This window comes from Caretta caretta, chromosome 1 (genome assembly GCF_965140235.1).
Source record: "Caretta caretta isolate rCarCar2 chromosome 1, rCarCar1.hap1, whole genome shotgun sequence".
In the NCBI taxonomy this organism is placed as follows: Eukaryota; Metazoa; Chordata; order Testudines; family Cheloniidae; genus Caretta; species Caretta caretta.
In genome coordinates this window covers 45,873,922-45,898,086 of record NC_134206.1, presented here as the reverse complement: position 1 = coordinate 45,898,086, position 24,165 = coordinate 45,873,922, and the positions used below count along the sequence as shown (strand labels likewise).

General features: G+C 42.3%; 2 protein-coding genes across 2 annotated transcripts; one reads left to right on the top strand and one right to left on the bottom strand.

The window, feature by feature from the left end:
• The first annotated feature begins 481 nt into the window (after window positions 1–481).
• Window positions 482–10,208, top strand: MTIF3 (mitochondrial translational initiation factor 3). The gene is made up of 4 exons (XM_048846325.2): window positions 482–798; window positions 6,117–6,601; window positions 8,172–8,326; window positions 9,896–10,208. Exons 2-4 carry the CDS (start codon window positions 6,118–6,120, stop codon window positions 10,106–10,108), a joined length of 852 nt encoding a protein of 283 aa, XP_048702282.1. The 5' UTR covers window positions 482–798; window position 6,117; the 3' UTR covers window positions 10,109–10,208.
• GTF3A (general transcription factor IIIA) lies at window positions 6,880–19,703 on the bottom strand. Its single transcript, XM_075127566.1, has 9 exons — window positions 19,347–19,703; window positions 17,186–17,286; window positions 15,198–15,294; window positions 14,908–14,996; window positions 13,744–13,817; window positions 11,242–11,325; window positions 10,801–11,030; window positions 10,663–10,722; window positions 6,880–10,392 (listed from the first exon to the last, which is right to left on the bottom strand). The coding sequence occupies exons 1-9, from the start codon at window positions 19,548–19,550 to the stop codon at window positions 10,231–10,233; spliced, it is 1,101 nt and encodes a 366-aa protein (XP_074983667.1). The 5' UTR covers window positions 19,551–19,703; the 3' UTR covers window positions 6,880–10,230.
• Window positions 19,704–24,165: the final 4,462 nt, after the last annotated feature.

The window sequence follows — 24,165 nt, the reverse complement described above, 5'->3', positions numbered from 1 at the left end:
TGATTTAGAAAAGATTTTTCCTCTTCTACAGAGCTGCACACACTGTATTTTCTCTGAAGAATCACAGACACACAAAAATTACACTGACAAATTTTGCAAAAGCTCCATAAAATGACTTCGAAATTTCCTCAACCCACTGCAAGAACTGAGGCAATGACTGCAAACTTTCCACTATAGATAGAAAAGGAAAACTGTCCCCCAGTCCCATTTCCTTTATCAGTTAAAATCAAAAGGTTGCAATTTTCTGTCAGGGAGGGGTGAAGGCCAGGATCCCCTTCTCTTCCTTTTTTATGTATTTATTTAGTAAAACAGTTGGTCATTTCTAAACACTAAGGCCTGATCTACAGGACCCAGCCAGGTTGCTGTCAGTCGCCTTGCAACAGCCTGCGTCGTGCGTGCGTCTGCCCCAACACGTGCATGCTTCCCGCCCAGTGCAGTCCCTCTCAGCGCCAGCAGGGGCGCACACACAGCGGCACAAAGCTACAGCGCAGCGGCGGCCGGAGAGAGGTTCCCAAGATGCATCACACGCGCGCGAACCCCGTAACCTCCGCGTCACACACGGGACCCCCAGACTAAGTAACACGCTGCAGCGCCCAGTGTCCCCGCAGCAAAGGCCGTTGCCCCCCCCGCCCCGCCCCGCCCCCGTTCTCAGCAGACACCCCGGCTCTTCGCACAACCCCGCCGCGCGCCCCCCGCGCGGGCACAGGCCGCCCTCGGCCTCCCGAGCTCGCTCAGCTCCGCCCCGCCTGGCGCCGCCCGCCCCGCGTCAGCCGCTGCCGGATCCCCCGGCCCCAGCAGGTAAGCGCCGCCGCAGCGCGCCTCTCGGCCCGGCCGCCTGCCCAGCCGCGGGGCCTCGGAGCCCGGCCGGGCGGGGGTGGCGGGGCCGCGGTGTGGGAGGGGCCGAAGGGAGGCGCTGAGGTGCTGGCACCGCGTCCCGGGCCTGCCCCCGCCGCCCTGCCAGGGGGAGAGGGAGCCCCGGAGAGCGACACTGCCCGCCACCCCGGGAGTGCCCCCCCCGGACACTCACCCGGTACCCCTCCCAGTATACGTACCCCCCTCCAGTACCCCCCAATGCCCCTCCCAGTACACCCACTCCTCCAGCCCCCCCCCCGGTACTCCCTCCCAGTACACTCACCCGGTTCCTTTCCCAGTACATGTACACCCCCAAATGCCCCTCCGAGTACACAGTCCTCCAGCACCCCTCAGGTACCCTCTCCCAGTACCCCCCAGACACTCCTCCAAGTACACACGCTTCTCCAGCACCTCCTGGTACCCCCTCCTGCACCCCCCAAATACTCCCTCTAGAAAACACACACTCCTCCAGCACCTCCAAATATATCCTCCCAGTATACATCCCCAGCACCTCCCGAAAATACCCGCTCCCAGCACACACACCCATCCCAACACCCCCAATACCTCTTCCCAGGACACACATCCCTCCCAGCACCCAAGATCCCTCCATGCCCTATACCCCCAAGATACTCCTTTAAAGTACACACACTCTTCACAGCACCCTTCCTAAATACCCCCTCCCAGCACATGCCCCCAAAATACCCTCTCTTGGGTAGATAAAAATGAATTAAAAACATCAGATTTTTTTATTTAAATTGGATTTATTTTGTTGTTTAAATTATAAGATTTTCTTTAAAAAATGAAACTTAAAAATATCTGAATTTAATACAAATTATGGTAAAGCCTAAACTTATTATAATCTCTTAAAACGTTTAAAGAAAAAATAAATATGCTGAACCTATGAGCGTCTATCAAAACTTGGAGTTAAAGTCTGCTTTTCTTGATAAAGAAAGAATTGGGGAAAACCTCTAACTTTTGAGATCAAGCTTTATAAATATGGCAAAATAGTTCAAGTACTATATTAACGGCTTGTTTTGTTTAATAAAAATACATTTTGTGTGCTATTTCCTCTGTTTAATTAAATTTGTTACCATCCTAATGCAGCTTGACAAGTCATGAGCAAAAAGTTAATTATCTAGTAAATAAGCAATATATTATTCACTATTCTCTAACATACTAAAACTGTACAATCAATAAGAATCTGAAAACATTAAATGAAATAATTGCTTAAGTACATGTATATATAGTGTACTCTACTAGATAACAAAAAAAGTACCAAATCTAATATAAAGGCTCTAATTAGTTGTAAATCAGTATATTTTTTATGATTATATCAACCAATGAGACTGTACTTTTCTTTAGAAAAGAACTGAAGTATAAATGGAAAAGTTGATTAAAATCAATAATTTAAATCAGTGCACCCTGACTCCCTCTCCCACCACCGGCCTGCAGGTACATCCCAGATACTCCCTCCCACACCATCTCTAAAATATTCCTTCCCAGCACACACACATGCACCCAAAATACCTCTTCCCAGTGCACTTGTGCACAGAAAAAAAAAATCTCCCTGCTCATGTGCATGCACACTCCCACACAGCAAAGTACCTCATCCCAGCACTCAGCATGTACTTGTATCCCATCAACATACACACACAGCAACATACCCTCCCCAGACACTGTAAAACTCATAATAAAATACCTTCTCCCTGCTGTGCATGGTCCTTCCCAGAGATTGTAACACACACACACAGCAAAATATGCAACCACACCAGAAACATAAGCAGCAAAATCCATTGATGTAAAAGATACTTTTCTCTCCCCCAGCAAATGGGGGCTGTGGGAGGGTTGGGGGCAGATATGGCATTTAAAAAGTTTGAAATGATATGTATGTTTGGGGTAGCAGGAGTTTCATTTTTCTGATCAGTAATTAACAGTGAAGTAATACAAGGTTCTTTGGGATGGAGGATACATTTTGGTTTTGAGCATGTGACATTCTTTATAATCAGGTACACTAGATGAAAGGCAATGTGGTGCAGTGGGTAGGGGATAGGACTGAGGACTCAGGTTCTAATCCTGGTTCTGCCACTGACTTGCTGTGTGACCTTGGGCAAGTCAGTGAATCTCTGTTTCCCGTTTGACCCTTCTCTGTTGTCTATTCAGAGTGAAAGCTCTTGAGCATAGGGACTGCCTCTTACTAAGTGCTTAATCAGCTAACACAATAGGCTCCCCATCATAGTAAGAGACACAGTCATCTCAAAACTTGTACCAACCATAGGCCCTGATTCGGCACACACCATTGGTATGTCTACACTGTAGTGTAAGCCCAGGGTTTAAACTCAGGCTCAAACCTAACCCCCTTCCATCTACACACTGTCACAGGGGCTGCCATCTCCGGCTGGCAGGGCTTGGGCTGTTGCATTGCTGTGTAGACTTATTTCTAGGCCCACCTTCCAGCCCAAACCTGGAAGTCTGTTCTGCAGTGAAACAGCCCTGCAGCCTGAGTCAGCTGGCATAAGCCAGCTGTAGGTTTTTCTTTACTGTATAGACCTACCCTGAGCCTGAGTCAAGCCAGGACCCAGGGTTCAACTCTATTGCTTTAGTGCAGTGGTTCCCAAACTTGTTCTGCCACTTGTGCAGGGAAAGCCCCTGGTGGGCTGGGCCGGTTTGTTTACCTGCCGCGACCACAGGTTCGGCCAATTGAGGCTCCCAGTAGCTGTGGTTCATTGCTCCAGGCCAATGGGAGCTGCTGGAAGCAGCGCGGGCCAAGGGACGTACTGGCCGCCGCTTTCAGCAGCTCGCATTGGCCTGGAGCAGTGAGCCGCGGCCACTGGGAGCCACGATCAGCTGAACCTATGGATGCGGCAGGTAAACACACCAGCCTGGCCCATCAGGGGTTTTCTCTGCACAAGTGGCGGAACTAGTTTGGGAACCACTGCTTTACTGTGTAGATGTAGCCCCACAGGACTCATGCTCTGCCAGTCCACCAAATGTATCCCATAAGCTGGTTTTTCTTGTTCTCTGTACAGTCAAGTTTTCCCTCACTGGGCTAGAGGGGCTACTTTTTGGGAGGGTGCTATAGGATATGGGTGGTTGCACTCAGGCCCACATGGTGCACTTTAGATGCTGGAGCCCAGATTTGGACCCAAGCTACAACGCCTAACCTGGGGCTACACATGCGTAGGCTCCCTATACAATACATGTGGAGAGAAAGGGACCTGAGAGTGGGATCCACAAAAGCCAGTATGCTAGGCAGGGAGCAGCCTAAACCAGGCAATAGGAGACATCAAGGACAAGAGTGTGTTGTAAGCCCTGCCCTCTTGCAGACTTAAGCACCTATCTCTGCTTGCTATCCACAGCCTGGAACCTCTGTCATGGAGTAATGTGGTTTAGGATATGTTTACACTACAATGTAAGTACAGGATTAGCAGACCTTGAGTTTGTTAACCTAGGGCTTGAGCCTCTACATTCATTTGTCACCTCAGGTTAGGAATTGTTGAACCTTAGGTTCCAACCTGGGGTTTCTGGCATCTACACTACATTATGTGGGCCTAACTCCAACCAACCATATCTCAGACTTCCTAGCGCCCTCCCAAAATGTGGCCGCTCTAGCCCTTTGTTCATGGTGCGGTGTGGGAAAACTTGACTGTCCACCAAACTTGACTGTTCAGAGGACAAAGAAAGTTGGCCCATAGGATACTTTTGGCAGACTTCCAGAGCATGCATCTACTAGGACTGTGTCTATACTGCAAAGCAAAAGGGTTTGAATCCAGAGTCCCAGCTTGACTCAGGCTCAGACCCTTCACCCTGGTGGGGTCCTGGGAGCCTGGGTCTGAGCCCTCTGTTAGTGCAATTTGTGTAGACAGAAGGGGGGTTAGGCTTGAGCCTGGGCTAACACTGCAGCGTAGACATACTCTATGAAATGCTGCTCCATTCCATATGTCTGTAGCAAACTCTTACCTTACCTTCCTCTCCCCAGTCTGCCTGCTTCACAAACATCACCTTGGACAGAAAAAAGCTTTTAACCAGCTATGGTTGGATAGCCATTGTAAAATGCACTCTCCCCACACCCCTTGGTTTCTTGGCTGAGTGCATTCTCTATGTAAGCTCTTTAAATGCCTTTGGAGGAGTAGGGAGAAACATCAAGATATTGTCCTAACTCACTACTCTGAAACCAGTAAAGACTGTGGACACTTTTAAACACTATCAATAGCAAATCTTTATTTTCAACTTCTGTCAAAATAATATAGCCTGACAAGTTAAACCACTAATATAGATGCAGCTGTGCTCTAATATTACTGCATATTTGTCTGAACTTAGATGATAGAGCTTTCTAGTTTAGTTACTGAAATGACAATAGGACTTAGCCCCTATCACAGCAAAACTGCCAAGTATTCTCCTTTGATTACTTATATGGGATTAAGTTGGGGTAGCTCATATTTTGAGGAAAATAAACTATTATTATTTTGAGTCAGTGATGTAAGAAATAGGTTGTATTTAGGACAGTTATATATAATATAACTATATTTTATAAAGGACAGTTTCAACCCTGGGATAAATGTGTGCTCCTCTCTATGGGCTGACTACAGGTATGGTAAAGGTCAGGTTTTAACTGCATCTTCAAAGATTCTGCATGGAAGTCTCATTCTTTTAAGTTCCAAGCCTCCTATAAGCCTCAGAGACATGAACTTCTAAGGACTTTGCAGAGATATGATGCATAAACCTCAGCTTCTCTTGGGTGTCTTGGTGGACCTGAGTCAGTGTAGTATAAGTGAAAGAAAATATTCTAATCAGGCAGGGTGCCAGCAGCACCAGGAGGGAGGTACTGTCTGATTTTCCATCCAACTTTCTTCATTTGTGCATGTAACTTCAAATGCTGAGACTTGTATTTAAAAAACAAACCTCTGGCCTATGGCAAACTATCTGGTCTTACAATGGTAAATCAGCTAGCTCACAGAACTCTTTGGGATTCTTTAAAGTAAGTTTAGACCCTACATTTTAAAATATTGGAAAAAACCTCCATTTAATATGACCCTTCAGAAGCTTGAAATGGTTTCCCTGCCAAACCTTCTCTCTCTATTGCATGAACACTTTTACTGTAGGGTCGCTGATGACTGTGCACCTTGCGTCTTACTAAATCAAAAAATACATGACTTTGCAAACAAATTAAAGGATAGTTTAAAGAATTAGGGCTGCCAACCTTGACTTAGGTCTTTCTAACTAATGACTAGAAGTTTGTTTTTTTTCTTTTTTCCCCACTTTCTCAGAATGGCTTCCCTTTGTCTAAGGAAATTAATACATCAAGCCACAAGGAATGAAACTATTTGCATAAATAAATACTTTGACATTCCTTTGATGCAAACTATGCAAAAGACGACATTCTCTCAAGCATTGATGGTGATGGCTGGTGCTAAAAGGAGACTTATGTTTGTACCTACAAAATCATTTTGTACAACTGGAGAAGCTGAAAAGAAATCAGAAGGAAAGAAAAAAAACCCAAATGCCCAAAAAACATTTGGAAGCATTGGGAGGAAAATTCCTCAGCGGATCCTTCATGTAATTAGCGAAAATGGGGACAGCTTAGGAAATATGCACAGAGGAGATGTGATTCGACTCATGAATGATCGTGATCTGAAGCTTGTTCCACTGCGTGAAAATGAAGAGCCTCCAGTGTACAGACTAATGACTGGGAAGCAGATTCATGAAGAGCAGCTCAAACGTAGAGAGAAGCAAAAAGCAAGTTCAAAAGCTGGTAGGTGTCTTGTTAATATTAAACACTTTGAAAACTGCTGTATCAGAAGGAGTGACAGTAGATCAAATCCTGTTTGTTACATCAATGTAAATCAAGAGTACTGTCATCATGGTCAGTGTTATTTTGGATTTGCATGCTGAAAAAGCAAAAATTGGTTTTGTCTTGTTAATGCAGAAAACCATTCTATTATGCTCTCATAATTTATATTTTGGCTTCTGGTATTAAGTACTTATATAAATGAATGACCTAGATTCTGGTACCATGGCATTCATAGTGAATTTTTGTTCTTAAATGATAATTTTTATTAATGCAAACTTCATAAATGACATACGGCTTTTGCAACTGAATATGCCATATCTATAAGAAGCATACTTTTGCCACTGACCGTCACAAAACATTGCTCAACATAAAGGAGAGAAAATCTGGAAGCCTTGGCAACAATGTATTTACAGTGTTCCAAATGGACCTTTCCACTTTTTTATATATAAAATAACCAAAATTATTCAATTTCTCCTCATAAATCATTCTGTACCTGTAATTTAAATTATTGGGTTAATAGCTTGGCAAGATGGAGCACTTAGAGCAGGTGTTTGTATATAGTGATGTCTGACTGTCTTACGTTATCCTCATGCAAACAAAGAAACTGTTCATACTTCTTGAAGTTTTCTGCTAGTTATTACTGATTTGAGGCAAGTGAGCTACAGCAGTAGCCCCACTGTAAGAGTTTTGGTTAGCTCTTGTTAAAACACCTACAAAAAAGAAGTTTGTAACAATGGATATTTAAGAGCATGCGCAGAGGGTGGGAGGAGAATGAGTTGTGTTTATGCTATTACAAGGACTTCTTATCTGTAACAGAATTCAAGGCTGTGTGATCTTTTGAAACAGAACCGGAGATGGAGTGGAGGGGGATGACTTAATTTTTAAAAGTTTTCCCGCTTAACTATACAATGGGAAAACACTTTGCTTTTTTAAATATAAAAAGGTTAATTAGGAATTCATACATTTCATGGCAGGTACATCTTGGAACAGCCTTATTTAAGTACTTGAGTTGTACTCAGCCTTATCTGAGACAGACCTTGACCAAACCTGGTTAGTCTGAAAAACAGGGACTAAGTGACTAGAAATGGTAACTTTAAGATTGTAATCCTTTCCCCCAAAACCCTCTAATTTAATATTGGTTAATGGTTATGAGCCTTATGGAAAAGAGCTCTTTAAGAGGGATGTTGAAGGACGAAAGACCTGCCATAATGGTAGAGGGAAGATGTTCCAAGCACAAGGAGCAGCATAGGAGGAGACAGCCTGGTAATGAGCAAGATAGGAGGACATAAGGTATTGTGGAGTGGTGCAAAAAGAATGATAAACTGGTAAGACAGGGAACCCTTAATGAAGTAGGCAAGATGGGTTCTTTAGAATGAAGACACTTGTCTGACATCTGATCTGTACTTTTCTCCCCTCTGCCCCTACCCCCACCTCCAAAAAACAAAACAATAAAACTCCCAGTAGCCTCAGTACATTAGAACACTACAAAAATTAATTTGAAGCCTATATATTATTGGTTATATTTTAACAGGGCCTGTTCAGCTGAAGGAGTTAACTTTTTCTGCAGCTATTGCAAAACATGACTTAGAGACCAAAATTAGACAGATTCAGCAGTGGATTGATAAGAAGCATCATGTCAGAATTTCTGTACAGCAACGAAATGTTGCAGATGGACCAGAAAAGATGGTAAGGTTTTTTTAAAATGTCTGATCAGCCAAGTGTATTAAATAAGGTGACCAGTGCTAAGTATTTCCAGGAATAATACTGCTTTCTTCCTTTGATAGTATACCTCTTATCAGTAAAAAAGTAATGGTTGTGACATTAGTACAGAGGGTAAAACCTGCTTCCTTTTAAGTGAAGCTATTTCCATTTATCAGACACCACTCTTCAAGACTAATGGTCTCTTCACAGAGATAGTTTGAACAATGCATTTACACAAGTAAATCTCACACTGTTGTCTAGAAATGTTAACGCTGCATTATTCTATTGCATAGTTGGTGTAGAGTAAGACAATCTGGAAGTTGAAGCTAAAGAAATTCAGAGTGTAAATTAAGTTTAGCTGTTTAAGAATGAGCGTAGTTAACTGTTGGAACAATTTAGCAAGGATTATGGTGGATTCTTCCTCACTGGCAATTTGTTAAAGGAAGAGTGGATTTTTTTAAAGAGATGGTATAGTTCAAAAGGAATTACTATGGGGAAGTTTTATGTCCTTTGTTCTACAGAAGGTTAGGCTAGATGATCAAAATAATCCCTTCTGGCCTTGGAATCTGACTCCCTTCCACAAATATGCATGAAAGCTAGCTTATTGTACTTGACCACCTTGCTGACAAATGCAAAGCATCCAGCTTCTGCCTCCTCACTCCTAGTGGAGTACCTTCTTTATCAATGCCGTTTACCGGAGAGTCAATGGGTGGCTTCTAGGGTATGCTTTTTTTTCAGTACACTTTATTTTGCAGTGACTTACCTCTGATCATAGTGGATCTATTTGCTAATTTAGGAGAACAGTCCTTAATGGTTCCCTGGGATGCAATTCTTGTGTGTAAATATTAATGATTTATTTTAAAAGGGGAACAAAATTTTATTGATACAGATTTAATAAAGGGCTTTTTGCATGTAAGAGTGAGAAGAATAGGGCTCCCCCTACTCATGCAGGTACAAAACAGTATCTTGCATGACAATTCAGTCATTACGAATTAGTTTAAGACTGACTTTCAGACTAAAGAAAATCACTGTCCCTACCCCTGACAGGTTCTCTACTACTGACATTTTATAACTTATTTTATAAATGTTTCCTTCACTCAGTCACTAGTTGAGTCTACGGCTGCAACTGTATGGCTAACCTTTTCTATTAAAGGAGTTCATGGTCACAGTATGCTTATAATTTCACTTAAGAATCAAGTGGAAAGATAATATGGCTATAAAGGAGAAGGTGCTTACTGGAACTTTACCACTGAAAACAGACAGCTTTCTAAAATGGAGAGATTGGGTAGTGGCTCCAGCACTTTAAAAGCCTCACGTTCTGTGGTAATGAGTAGAGTAAAAGAGAACTAGGACAAGACATAAGTGATTAGCTCTGCTTTGGACCATGAGTGCAGCACAGAGATAATGGGGTATCAGCTTAACTGTAAGAAACTGCCACAGAGGTAGAGCAGACTTAACATTTTAATCTCTTCACTTACTCTGAAGAATTACTAGGAGCTGCCTGCTTAAGTCCAATTGTTAATATAATCAAATTTTTATTTTCCTTGTTTTCAGCTGGCTCTCTTTGATCAGATTGTTGCGACTATGCCTGAGAAAGCTACTTACCTATCCCAGCCAAGAGTAGTTAAAGAAGGAAAGAGTACATGTGTCTTGAGACACATGTCAGACAAAGAAGCTAGTGAGTACAGGAAAATGGAAAAAGAAAAACAGACAGACATTCTGAAGGAGGAGCATGGAAATGAAACTGAGTCAAGTGAACTGCAGTGATTTTAACCACCTGGATTGACTACAAAACAAAATATTCAGTTTTCTACATAAGACATTATGAACTGACCCATGTGATAATAAAGCAAATTGTCAATTCTCACTGAAGTTGTCCCCAGAAGTCTCTAGTGCAGTGTCAGTGTTTCAACAGTTAGTAACTCATTTTCTGCAGGTTTATTCAGAGCCTTATTTTCTGTTGCCGCTTTAACCTTTCGTCGCTGTGCTTCAGGAGGAATATATCCACTCAAACGAGAGGCCAGACTTCGTTTAGGACGAGTTTGTTTTGCCTTATAAGAGATTCACAGTACAGAATTAGCAGCCTTCCTACTTTAGATTAAAAAATCCTGATAATTGGAACACTCAAAATTAATCTTTGCCCTCCTTTACAGTATTTAAATTCAGAAGTCTTCAGAGTGCCTACATAAAATATAGTAGCTAGACTAGATTCCAATTTTAAAGACATTTTACGTAATTGTATGTGTTTAAATTAATTTACATTTTGCTCCTTGAAGTGAAAGGAAATGGCTCAGAGGTGTTTCCAGAAGTACTTGACTTACTTTTAAGTTCAGCTTTCCCTTGTCAGGATCATGTACAACAACATGCCTTGCAAGACTTTGCTGCAATTGAGAAGAAAGTTATATTGACATGACCCAAGAGAGGATACTCTGGATTTTAAGGCAATCTACAATACCTACTTTCATTGCAAACACTTTTCCACAGCCAGCATAATCACAAAAAAATGGTTTTTTCTCCTCATGAAATGAAAGAATATGGCTCTGAAGATTAAACACAGTTGTGTAAGTTCTCCCACAACCTTCTCTTGGGCATAGACATACTTCTCTTTCTTCAGCATGTGTTTTCTGATGTTGTCTGAGGTAATCTTTGCGTTTGAATGTTTTAGAACATAAACCACAGATTACTGGCTCTAGGTGAAAAACAAGAACAGGGCAATTTACTCAAAAAAATCCAAATGAAGGTTCTGACTTAAATAACTCAAATCCGTCCTTAGAATGAGTCTGCAATTCATATTCACTAACGGAAGGATTAAGTTAGTATTTGGGTTTTTATGCAATACCCTAGAGCACTGAACTTAAGTCACTGTAAAGAACTGTAAAAGCAAGTTTTACTGAGCTTACCTGCATGACTGTCCTTCAGATGTTTTAGATGTTCTGTCCATGTTTTCCCAACAAATGAACAGTTGTCTTTTTTGCATGCATATCCTATTAAACACATGGCTTAGGTTTAGAAAATACACTAAAAAGTGTTAATTTGCTAGAGAACAGTCAACTAAATGTTAGATACACATATATACCTGCTCAATACAGGTCCAAGATAAGTGAAACAACGTCATTCTTAACTTCCAATGCTTGAACGGTTAAGGAAATGCGTCATCTGAGTGTGAGAGGTTTTTGAGCACTCCCCCCATCTTCTTCCAGACCTCCTCTTACATGTCTCTCCCACAAAAAGAAAAGTTTCCACTTAACTGACTTTTTCAAAAAGGAAGAATTTTGAACAATTGGATAGAGTGACACTTTTCAATCTTAAAACTTTAAGTGGATGAATGATTTTTAACTAAGGCTAATGAATCCCTTTCCCACTTGGACATCACTGTAGACTCACACAGCCTAACAGGCAAAGGCAGCTGCTGAGATAGTGTACCAGGAGATTAACATCTCCCCTCCCCCCCCCCCCCCCCCGTCAAAAAAAAAGCGCTTTCATCACTGTCAGAGCAGGAAGAGAGCTGGACACAATGCAAGTCTCATGATTTTGGAGATTTTCCCTAACTTACTAAAGTCTGCAACTTCTTTCATTTAGAAAAATGAAATTTGCTACCATGATACAGTTAACAGAAAGAGTCTGAAGTTGCCCCTCCTTTACTCAATTCAGTTTTCAAGGCAGGAAAATGGAATGCAACACAGGAGTTGTACACTTACCAGAAGATGTACAATTTAAGTTTCGATAACCATGCTAATGTAGCCACACTGTTTTCATGCTAAGTGCATAAGCTATATAGAGAGATCTGTTTTGTTAACGTATACCTAAAATCCACAGCATGTGCAACATGGCTCAGTGTGTAAGGCTGCTAGAGTATGTTCGTGTTAACCCTTGCAGCCCTCAAATTAAGAGAATTAGCTAGGATACACAGATACAGCATCAATTACCTATATAGCATACTTCCAAGTTCATAGCAGCCAAGAGCCACTGGCTATTTGTCCTATGTGAAATGAGTAGTTCAGTCCAATTCTGAATTAAGATACCTCATTATGAAGTGGTATTGCAATTAGCTCCTTTGTTGGCAGTCAGCAGAGAGTGCAAGACCCAGACTATCCTCAGTTCTTAGATGGCTTCTCACTAAGAACTGAGATGGGGCAGAACAGCACATTTAGGCACTCACACTGTAAATCTGACTGGAACCAAATATTGGGCCTACAATACTTAAGCTATTGGAATTGTACCTAGATTTTGGGATTGTCATCCTCTTTCATTCTAGCAGTGTCAGCCACATACCAACCTTTGATTTGCCAAGACACGAGTTTGCATTAGGCATGATTAAATGAGGTTTAAGTCATTTGACTGAGGAGTTAAAACTGAGCACAACTGTATCTTAAATTAGGTACTTATATGGCCCCCATCACTGTATTATCTGAGTGCCTCAGGAGCTAATATATTCATTCTCAGCCTCCCTGTGAGGTAGGCAGGTACTATTATCACGATTTTACAGATGAGGAATGGAGTCACAGGCTAGGGCCCAGATTTTAAAAGATATTTAGGCACTTCTCTACTCAGCATTGCAAGGCACAAATGCCAGCCAATTAAGTCTCATTTTCAAAAGAGACAAGGCATATCTGCACTGCCCTGCAATTTGGGCTAAGGTGGTGTGAATAGCTATGTGCACCAAAGCGCTGTAACTCCCCTGTATGGATGATGTGGGCATGAACTTAAAGTTCCTAAATTTGCATATGAGATTAAGTCTTGCTCTGAGTTCCATTAACTTTCAGCATGTACCTAAATCACTTTTGAAAATGAGGCAAACTGTTGTGTCATTTATACCTTGCAATGCTGAGCAGAGCAGAATCTTAGAGGTATGCAGGTGCCTAGTACAATTTTCAGAAGTTGTGAGTTAGGCACATGGGCACTTTTCAAAAATCCCACATCTGCATTTTTAGGCCCCTTAATAACTGTAAGAATTGAGTCCTATGTGACTTGCCCAGGGTTACACAGGAAGCATGTGGCAGAACAGAGAACAGTATCCAGGTCTCCCAAGTCCTAAAATAGTGCCTTAACCACCAGACCATCACATCAAAATAATCTCAGAGGGAAGGAAAGCGTGCTCTGGGAAGGACCCACCTGAGCAGTATGACTAAAAACACTTGGAGCTATTCTGCCAAGCCTGTGAATGTTCTCACTTACATTAAAGGTGAAGTTACACACAGAATCCTGCAACACCCTATAATTACACCTCAGCCAGCTATCCAATTAGTCTGTGCTGTTTTGTGTCAATTTAGGCTATTTGGTTCATGAAGTGAGGGCCATGTCTAGATCTGGTTGTAGATCTCCAAGGCCCCAGGCTACACTGAAAAACAAGCTATTTTTGTGGTACTTCAGTGTGACTGAAGCAAGAGGGAGAACTAGATTACCTTCATGTATCTTCTCATGCCGTTTTAGTCTACTTGGAGTAGGAAAATGTTTTCCACATCCTTCATGACTACATCTAGGTGTTAAACACATTAAAAACAATCAAACAAGGCAAAACAAAGACACTAATGAGCCAAAAGCAATTAGAAGGGTGCAATCAAATGTATTTTTTCAAAAAAAGATTCTCTATATTTTTATAATAAAATAGAACACTACACAGTGCAGCTCTGATAAGCCTGATCCACTCAACAGCTGCAGCTTTATGTCTTAATTATGAAATATTTTCTACGTATATACAAGTTTCATCCCAGACTTTAAAAGCTTAGTTAAACCTCATGTCATCCCTGTGAGGTAGTTTCTCCTTCTGTAAAATGGAGATAGGTTAAATGATACATCCAAGGCAATGCAACAAGTCAATACCAGAGCTGGGGGTAGAGTGGGGAAAAACCAACAGGAATCTGTCTCCTATTCTTATAATCTAGCCAGTGGACTATGCTGCCTCCTTCAGTTATGCTACATATAGTTAGAAGTAACAATGGAACTCATAAGGAAATTCCACCTATAAGAAATAGACCTAATTTTGCTTCCATCAATTAATACGGGTTTTGCTTTGCTAATGGAGACGTACAACTCCACAAAGGTAGTGCTTTTCAGTCGAACCAATTGTGTCCTTACACCTAACTCACTTTTGCTCACCACTCACCTGTGTTAATTAAGCAGCTACTCCCTGCTGGGGAAGCAGGCAGGGGAGCCAACGTGGTAAAGGAAAGTGCTATTCTACCTATGGATTACACTTTATATGTAAAATTTAAACTATACAATTGGATGATGCTGTAACAAATCCAAAGCATTAAATGTGCAAAATATTTCCAGTTACAGAGCACAGGACTGTTGCTCAGAATAGCCTGACAAAGTGAAGGGATAGTTCAACACATGCGTGTGTATGTATGTCTGTAGAGCAGAAAGAAGTAAGCTGTTAAACCTGAAGTTAACCTAACAGCATCCCTTAAAAATAAAAAGGAAAGCATGTTTACATATAAAAAGTCCATAATCAATGCAGATTATTTGTATCCTGTATCATCCACCTACATTGAAGATCTCTTATCTTATTTCATTTAAATATTGTACATGGGAATATCTACAGTTTATTAAAATTATTCACCTACTTGAAAAAAGGTTCACTGGAATGTTGACAATGATGAACTTTTAGCTGTTGATGTTTTCTAAAAGACTTGCTACAACCTTCAAAGTCACACTGTTTGGAAAATTAAGTTGGTTATGATTAGAGAGAGGTCAATATGATCCACAGGTTTTTGCCAATATTACAAATTCAGTACCAAATATGCAACTGTTTTATAACAACACTTGAACATGCACTCAGGATTGGAAATATTTGGTTAACTATGTTAAGTGGAGGCTGTTTAATGCTAAGCATATATTAGCAAGAGTTACTTACTACATACTGCTTTTGCTGATTTTCGTGCTTGCGTTCAACATGCTTCTTCAAGTTTGATTTTGTTGTAAATTTTTGATTACAACCATCAGCTGTGCACCTGCAAATAAATTATATTTTCTTAATACTGTATTCAGATAATCAGGAGAGTGAAGGGAAAGAACTAGAGCAACAAGTTTAATTCTTTATATACACGGAGTATTATCCTGCCATTTTATCTTTAAAATATAGATAAGTGACTCATTTAAGGCTACAGTGGAAATCCCAGTCAGAGCACAGAAATTAAAATTTAGCGGCTCCTGGCTCCCAGACCATCACATACCCACACCAATTCTTGGCAGTTTGTACTTAGCGCTAGAAAAGTTGGAGTGTTTAATAGTATTATGGTATTAAAAATTCCTGAAATCTTTTAATAAACGAACAGTCTTATCACTGTACAGTTTCTTTCATCCTGAAAGCTCCAAGAGAGTTCAAACCATATAGAAGTCACTTCACACACTGAAATGGAGCAACATGTGGTAGTTTAAACAGCCAACAGTAACACTACAAATTTACACAAGCAACAGTGTTCTCTGTTTTATGTCTCATTTGAAAGAGGGGCCTTTCAGCAGCAGTGCTCCCTAGCTATGTTGGGACATTGGCTCACTTCTTAATTGACAGACAAAATACTAGCGGCTGAATCACCAACATCCTACCGAACCTGTTTCTCTTCGTATTCCAAGTTCTGTCCATGCCCAGTCCTGTTTAGCACAAAAGACCTGGCTGACCAAGTTAATATGGTTTTGCATTTTCAATTTGGTTCATTTGCAAAAAAAGGTAAAAGAATTACTTGATAAGTTTATTTACACAGTTGCTTCAGTGACCTCATTAAGAGTAAGAAATACATAGCTACATCCCCCCGTTCGCATTAGTAATAGAACTAGTTGGGAATTTTTTGACAAAATGATTTTGTTCAGAAAACGTCATTTTCGCTAAATCAAAACTTCCATGGGAATTTACCCAATTTGATTAAAAACTTTCCTTGGGAAGTGGGAGACCAAGGGTCAAGTCCCTGCTCTGAATCAGACAACAGTGTCTCATTCTGTTTTTCTGTGGTGGGGGGAGGGAACCAACTTTAAAACGTCTTTGTTTCATCTGCTTATGGAACAGGAAAGTTTATGAAATCTCAAAAATTCTCCTGGGACAGGAAAACAATTTCCCACCCAACTCTAGTTAGTCAGGCACATAAAATTTTGTACATGGCAATATGCATTTTTAATATATTACAAAACTAAAGGAGTGATTTCTGAAGATTTTAGTAGTATAGGAAAGTTTAAATGACAGTGTCATTTAAACATTGTTTCAGTTCTGGTCACATCTCATGAAAAGACTTCCACTAGAAGAGTCTGAAAAGGTTAATGCTAGTTATCTGAGAAAGGAGGCCAAAAAAAAAAAAAAAAAAAAAAGACACCCATAAGACAGTGAATGGAACATCAAAGGTAGTAAATCAGGCAGTCCTATTTACTTTCTCTCAACCTAAAAGCAAGGGGGCATCCAATGAAACAAAGAAAAATTTAAAACTGATCAAAGCAAAGAGAGGCCAAGAGCTTAGTAGGATTCCAGTAAAGGATTTGGTATTTGTCCTGAGAACATGCAAAGCTACCTTAGATTAGATAAACTAGAACCCTCAGGCATCATTGCACAAGCCAATCACTAACAACTTGGTGCTAGAAGGAAAGGGTATTCCATAAACATCTACTATGGATTCCCCCCACCCCACCATCCTCTGAAGCATCTGGTATGGGCCATTGCCAGATACAGGATACTAGGCTACATGGCCCACTAGTCTGAAGCAGCATGCCAGCTTGTGTTGGTTTCCATGACACTGAAATCATATTAGTGTTATACTTTGTTTGGCTTTCCTGAATGTAAGTTTTCTATTTAAGTTTGTTTCTATAGGACAGTAGCTAATCATCTTTTCAGTGCCTGAAGGAAATGAGTACAATACTTACTCAAATGGTTTTTCTCCACTGTGCGTAAGAAAGTGGCGGGTAAGATGGAAGTCTCTGGTGAAACCTTTACCACAACCATTATAATTGCAAACAAATGGTCTCTGACAGAAAGAAAGAGAGAGAGACACACACTGCTTAAAAATCATAAAAGTAAGTTATTTTAGGAGACTGATTTTCAGGAAAAGCTGCCCTTATATTAATGAAACCAAGTGATTTTTTTTTTTTTAATATAAACATCACCGCATTTAAGAACCATGAGGGAAAAAAATCAAAGCATACAGGGCACAGGTAGTCAGTGTTAAATCATGAACAGTTACAGAAAATGTTTTAAAAAATTCATTAATGTGCATAAATTTTTTCTTTAGAAAATTAAAGCATTTTATATCCTCAGGTTGCACACACAAACTGTTATGAGAACCCATTTAAAATATTTTCCTAGATAAAAAGAAGAGTCTCAAACTTTAATCTGGATTTTTTTTTTAATTTAAGAAAATGCCAAAAATCTGTACCCACAAGCCTTTGAGTTTATTTCTAGAGTTCAGACAAGTTTCTTATAAGATAATTAATGTTTCAAAATTAGCACAGGGTGATCTTACAATAGTCTAACTGAAAGACGGAGAAAAATACTAATGCAGTTTTTGTTTACATTGTGTATTTGACAGCATTTTGAGTATAGTCACTTTTACTAAAGTTAGTTTTCCTCTTTGTGTGTTTTTTCCCCCACACAGCCACATGGGAAAGCGCACACACTTAAAAAATAAATAAAAACAGGGAAGTTTGATGGTTAAGCCACAAAATTTGGTAGGAGGACAGACACCTGAAGGACCTGGATCTACTTTTAACTCACTAGATTTCAAATAGATAGCGTCCTTTTAAATTATTGGAGGCTATTAACATGGTACAATGCTTGCTATTTCTATAGATTCTTTCACCCAAGGAACTTGAAGAATTATCAGAGGTTTGTAAAGCGCTGTGGAAATATGTTGCCAATCCTGCAATGGACTATGCAATCCCAGGGAGCCCCAAATGATTTCACTAGGGGAAAGGACAGGGGAGGGAGTCTGTTCAAAGTCAGTTGAAGGATCAGGATCCAAGTGAAGCATACCACCACCTCACAGATGAGAAGACTAAAGCACAGAGAAGTTAAAGTGCAATGTGAGTGGGGGCTTTTTTAAAATTACAATTTTTTTAAAATCGATTTTCTGAGAGAACATCCTTTGTTATACCTGGATTTTTTAAAAATCCTTTTAGTTTAAAAGGCAATTTAGTGTTTTGTGTGTTCTTCTGTTATGTTTAGAAAGGCATCACCAAACATGCTCAGTCACCCCCCCCCCCCAATAATTCACACTCGTCTGTGACTTGGTTACTTCCAGTTTAAGTTCTGCTGCTACTATGAATGATAAACATCCTCTTGCAGAGCCTAGGGAAGGGTGTGCACCCTCAATAAAAGTGAAACCACCTTTGAGGTGTTGCCAAACCTTCAAAATAAAATGATGAGAAAAAACAAGGAATTGTTTTTATTATCTCTTTCAGTCACAGTAATCACAGCAGTTGCTTGTGACAACAGCAGACACCAGATTTTTCACGTGAAAATTGTGATTTCCAAATTGATACTGCCCAACAAAGTTATAAATGGTACCCAGGAGTCCCAGTGCCCATTTACAGAGCTGTGCTCAGTAAGTGCTGCATGCCTTGTGTATCACTTTCTCTGAGCTGTTTCCTGCTGAAATAAGTCACCGCCTTGAAGAGATGGCTCTGCTCCTGGCCCTAAAGCTTCTTGATATCCCCCAACTCTTGCCTTATGCCATTGCAAAATGCCCAGTTAGACCCTGCTGCCCCTCCCCAGGGCTATGTTAGAGTGTGAGGCCTCAGGGGCATGGCCCCAGTGGGCAGCAAACCAGGGCTGCTGGTTCATCTGGCAGGTCAGCCTGGATCCTCACCCTGCCCTGGCAGCGCAGCGGCTCCCACAGCTCTGGGATCTTGGAGTGAGAGACACTGAGTAACACAACCCCCCCACCCCCACCCCCACCAGAGCAGGGCTCCAGAGGTGGCCAGCTCGCCCCAGCCCCGCCCCCTCCCGCGCCAGCCCTGGCTCCGCCCACTTCCCCACCCCACCCCAGACGTGCCCCCCCGCCTGCCGGCCCCGCCCTCGCGCTCTCACCTCCCCCGTGTGCCGGCAGAGGTGCGCGTTCAGCCTCCAGGCCTTGCTGAACGTGGCCTCGCAGTCGGGGAAGGAGCAGATGAAGCGCTTGGCACAGTCCGCGGGGGGTCTCGCCTCCCCCACAAGGCCCCGCACAGGCAACCGCCGGCTCTGTACGCACTCGGCAGCCGCTCCCGCCGCAGCCTCCGCCTCGTCCCCGGCCATGCTGACACCACGTGATGCGCTCTTTTTCTCGGCGCCGCCCGGCGTCGTCTTCGTGTCCCCTCTCGGCGCCTGTCTTCCGGCGGGCGCCCGCTTGACCTCTGTGCGCTGCCGTCGGATTGGCCCGTGCTACGCTGTGTGGGTGCGCGTGCGTACGAGGCGTGTCGGCCCGCGGGCGTCACGTGCTCCTGGGCGAGCGTCAGGACGCAGCCAGGAGGCGGTGATCCTTGGGACAAAAGAGTGTGCGCAGGCGCTGTAGCCTGTTGTGCGTCTCATCCTTGTGAGAGAGAGAGAGTGGTCGGGGCTAAAGGAAGGAGGCGGAGACTTGCTTTAGGGGAGCGGGCTGGGACCCTGGAGCTGTGGGTTCGAGTCCAGTGTCTACCCCTGAGCTGTTGTGTGCCCACCTGTCCATAGCCATTGGAGGAGGAAGGAAGTGGCCCTGGGCAGCCTGTGTAGAGGATCAACTGTGGCTCCTTCTGCGAACACACTCTGTGCACCTGATGTATAGCTCACGAAGAGGCTGGCCTGCGTGCCATCTAATCCTCGGGCAGTGGGCACCTCTCAAACTCCCTGCCTGGGATGCAAAATACATTACCTATGGGGGAGGTGTATGTATTTGTATCAACAGCCTCAAACACCAGTTACTGCCACAAGTTAGGATAGCTGTATTGAGTAAGCAATGCCATTGGACACAAAGGTCTTTCACATAAGAAGGTTTGATGTACCATAGCTGAATGTTTAAGGTTATTTTTACACACTTTAGTGTCTCCACTATTAGCATGTACCGGACTTTAGATGCTATAAAACAGAAACAAGTGTTGCAATTAAAATGTTTTATGTTCTGGGCTGTAGTTAGCAAAAGTCCACCAGCAAAAATTTCTTTCTTGGCTGGGTGTTTGTTACGCAGCCCTAGGAGAGCTCATGCTACATTGAATAACCCTGGTTGTCACCTTAGTTTCTTACTCATGCATATAAACAAATTCTGTTTGTCTTAGAATCATAGAAGATTAGGGTTGGAAGAGACTTCAGGAGGTCATCTAGACCAACCCCCTGCTCAAAGCAGGACCAACACCAACTAAATCATCCCAGCCAGGGCTTTGTCAAGCCAGGCCTTAAAAACCTCTAAGGATGGAGATTCTGCCACCTCCCTAGGTAACCCAGTGCTTCACCACCCTCGTAGTAAAATAGTGTTTCCTAATATCCAACCTAGACCTCCCCCACTGCAACTTGAGACGATTGCTACTTGTTCTGTCATATGCCAGCACTGAGAACAGCCGAGCTCCATCCTATTTGGAACCCCCCTTCAGGTAGTTGAAGACTGCTATCAAATCCTCCCTCACTCTTCTCTTCTGCAGCGTAAACAAGCCCAGTTCCCTCTGCCTCTCCTCGTAAGTCATGTGCCCCAGCCCCCTGATCATTTTCATTGCCCTCCGCTGGACTCACTCCAATTTATCCACATCCTTTCTGTAGTGGGGGGCCCAAAACTGGACGCAGTACTCCAGATGTCACCTCACCAGTGCCGAATAGAGGAGAATAATCATTTTCCTCGATCTGCTGCAAATGAGTCTACTAATGCAGCCCAATATGCCATTAGCCTTCTTGGCAACAAGGGCACACAGCTGACTCATATCCAGCCTCTCGTCCACTGTAATCCCCACCTTCTTTACTGCAGAACTGCTGTTTAGCCAGTCAGTCCCCAGTAGCGGTTCACGGGATTCTTCTTGTCCTAAGTGCAGGACTCTGCACTTATCCTTGTTGAACCTCATCAGATTTCTTTTGGCCCAATCTTCCAAATTATTTAGGTTACTCTGGACCCTATCCCTACCCTCCAGTTCATCTACCTCTCCCCCCAGCTTAGTGTCATCTGCAAACTTGCTGAGGGTGCAATCCATCCCATCATCCAGATCATTAATAAAAACGAACAATGGGCCCCAGGACCGACCGCTGGGGCACTCTGCTTGATACCGGCTGCCAACTAGACATTGAGTTGTTGATCAGTACCCGTTGATCCCGACAATCTAGACAGCTTTGTATCCACCTTATAGTCCATTCATCCAATCCATACTTTTTTAACTTGCTGGTAAGAATACGGTGGGAGACCGTATCAAGCTTTGCTAAAGTCAAGATATATCACATCCACTGCTTTCCCCATATCCACAGAGCCAGTTATCTCATCATAGAAGGCAATCAGGTTGGTCAGGCATGACTTGCCCTTGGTGAATCAATGTTGACTGTTCGTGATCGCCTTCCTCTCCTCCAAATGCTTCAAAATGGATTCCTTGAGGACCTACTCCATGATTTTTCCAGGGACTGCTGTGAGGCTGACCAGTCTGTAGTTCCCCAGGTTCTCCTTCTTCCCTTCCTACGCCTTGCTCAGTCTGTTACTTCATGTGTTATCCATCGTGGATTCTAATCTGATTTTGCAGTTAGCATTTTTTAATCTACTGACAAAGTCATTCAGTTCATTGTCAAACTTTTAATTTTAAGACCATACTACTCATATACAGAAATGAATGTCTCTACATAGGGACTTTTAAAATCAATTAGCCTTCCAGGAATACATCATTTTGTTGGTGAATAGATAGGTTGAGTGTATAACTCATCTTCAAAAGAGGACACAGATTCTGAGTGTTTAAACTCATCCCCTTCTAGTAGCTTGGGTTTGTTGGTAACTCAAAAATAATAGTACAGCATAAACCTCAGCCTAAACTTCCTCACAGAGCTTGGCTGTTTCTCCAATGGATTTTCTCCAATATTTGCACTGTCCTAGTTTCCAGAGAGCCCTTCTCACATCCCTTATATGCAGGCCAAGCTGCACCTACCACAGTATCTCAATAGCAATCAGTCAACATATCCATGCATGGTTCTAACTTCTGCTAACAAGGTAAGGCAAAAGAAATTCCTGTTAGAGGAGGGATGATGGGAAATCATTAGTATAAATGTTCCTTGTCCTATCCCAATAATGCTGACTAGTGCAATATTTGTAAAACTGGAGGCTCACAAAGCTTTGGGGAATTACTGAGCTGGTCTCTGAGAGGCTCTTTCTATTAGCCAGTGGTCCACAGAGGGAAAACATTGGAAAAATCTGTGGAGTAATAGGTTGTTCTGATCTGAAAAATGTATCCTAAATCGAAAGATTTCCAATAAATCTGCCCCTGCCCTGTAGGGGACTAGGGTTTGGTTTCTACGCAGTCCCTCTCTCGCTGGGGTTTTGAAGCACTTAGCCCCTAAGGGAAAGGCATTCCTCTTGTCATACCACAGTGATTGCTTTAGTTGATTAGGCATCACTGTTCAGAGACTCCAAAGTGCATCCCATTCTATTGTCTCTGGACTGAAGATTTGTGGCTGCCACCCAGGGCCTCAAAGAGTGAAGGAAATGACAAAACTCAGCATTTCCTCAGGTTGGGCTAAGGGTCTTGTGTTTGCTATTTGACTGGCAGACCTGAGCTCAGTTCCTAGCTCTGCCACTGATTTCCTGCATGACTTCAGGTGAGTCATTAACTTCTCTATGCCTCAGTTCAGGGATGATTAATAATACTTCCTCCTTTTTCTCACCCATCGTCTGCCTTGTCTGTTTAAATTATAAACTCTTTGGGGCATGATTTGTCTCCTGCGTGCGTGTACAGTGACTAGCACCACGTGGGGCCACGATCTTGGTTGGGACTTCAAGTCGTACAAATAATACATTTATATTATTATTTATTATTTATTTTATTTATTATAGTTTATTATAGAAGTTCCCAGAAGATGGCAAATAAACTTACTTTTTATTCTTACTTGCCAAGAATAGTATTTGTTTAATTAAAACCGTCTTTCTGTTCAGCGCACCACCACCTTCCAGTGTATTTGAAGCAACATCTCTGTCTCGTTAACAGGAGATTTAAAGAATACTGTAGGTACTGAAACAGTAGGGTGAATATAAAATGAGAGAGAGTAATAGAGGTGGGACAGAGCTGGAGAAGGTGAGATGAGACTAACTGTATCTCTATTTGCTTTCATGAGATTAGAATATATACTGGTATTGCCCTTGATTAAGGGACAAAAGGTTTTACATTAAAAGTTTCATGCTGCCAGGTGAGTACAAGCTCTGGAGGGACCTTCCTCTATGTGAAATATTAAAAGGGGAAAATATTTTTCCGGCAGGTGACAGCAGGAGAAATTGTCCCTCTCCCAATGCCTGAGGTAATTTCAGGTTTCAGAGGAACAGCCGTGTTAGTCTGTATCCACAAAAAGAAAAGGAGTACTTGTGGCACCTTAGAGACTAACCAATTTATTTGAGCATAAGCTTTCGTGAGCTATAGCTCACTTCATCAGATGCATACCGTGGAAACTGCAGCAGACTTTATATATACACAGAGAATATGAAACAATACCTCCTCCCACCCCACTGTCCTGCTGGTAATAGCTTATCTAAAGTGATCAACAGGTGGGCCATTTCCAGCACAAATCCAGGTTTTCTCACCCTCCACCCCCCCACACAAATTCACTCTCCTGCTGGTGCTAGCCCATCCAAAGTGACAACTCTTTACATAATCAAGTCGGGCTATTTCCTGCCTAAATCCAGGTTTTCTCACATCCCCCCCACCCCCATACACACACAAACTCACTCTCCTGCTGG

Coding starts and splice junctions, on each gene's coding strand:
- MTIF3 (XM_048846325.2), top strand. CDS start 6,118: ATGGCTTCCCTTTGTCTAAGGAAATTAATACATCAAGCCACAAGGAAT. Junction 6,602..8,171: donor AAAAGCAAGTTCAAAAGCTG/GTAGGTGTCTTG, acceptor ATATTTTAACAG/GGCCTGTTCAGCTGAAGGAG. Junction 8,327..9,895: donor CAGATGGACCAGAAAAGATG/GTAAGGTTTTTT, acceptor CCTTGTTTTCAG/CTGGCTCTCTTTGATCAGAT.
- GTF3A (XM_075127566.1), bottom strand. CDS start 19,550: ATGGCCGGGGACGAGGCGGAGGCTGCGGCGGGAGCGGCTGCCGAGTGC. Junction 11,326..13,743: donor GCATGAGAAGATACATGAAG/GTAATCTAGTTC, acceptor TGTGTTTAATAG/GATATGCATGCAAAAAAGAC. Junction 10,723..10,800: donor GAAAAGTGTTTGCAATGAAA/GTAGGTATTGTA, acceptor TCTCAATTGCAG/CAAAGTCTTGCAAGGCATGT.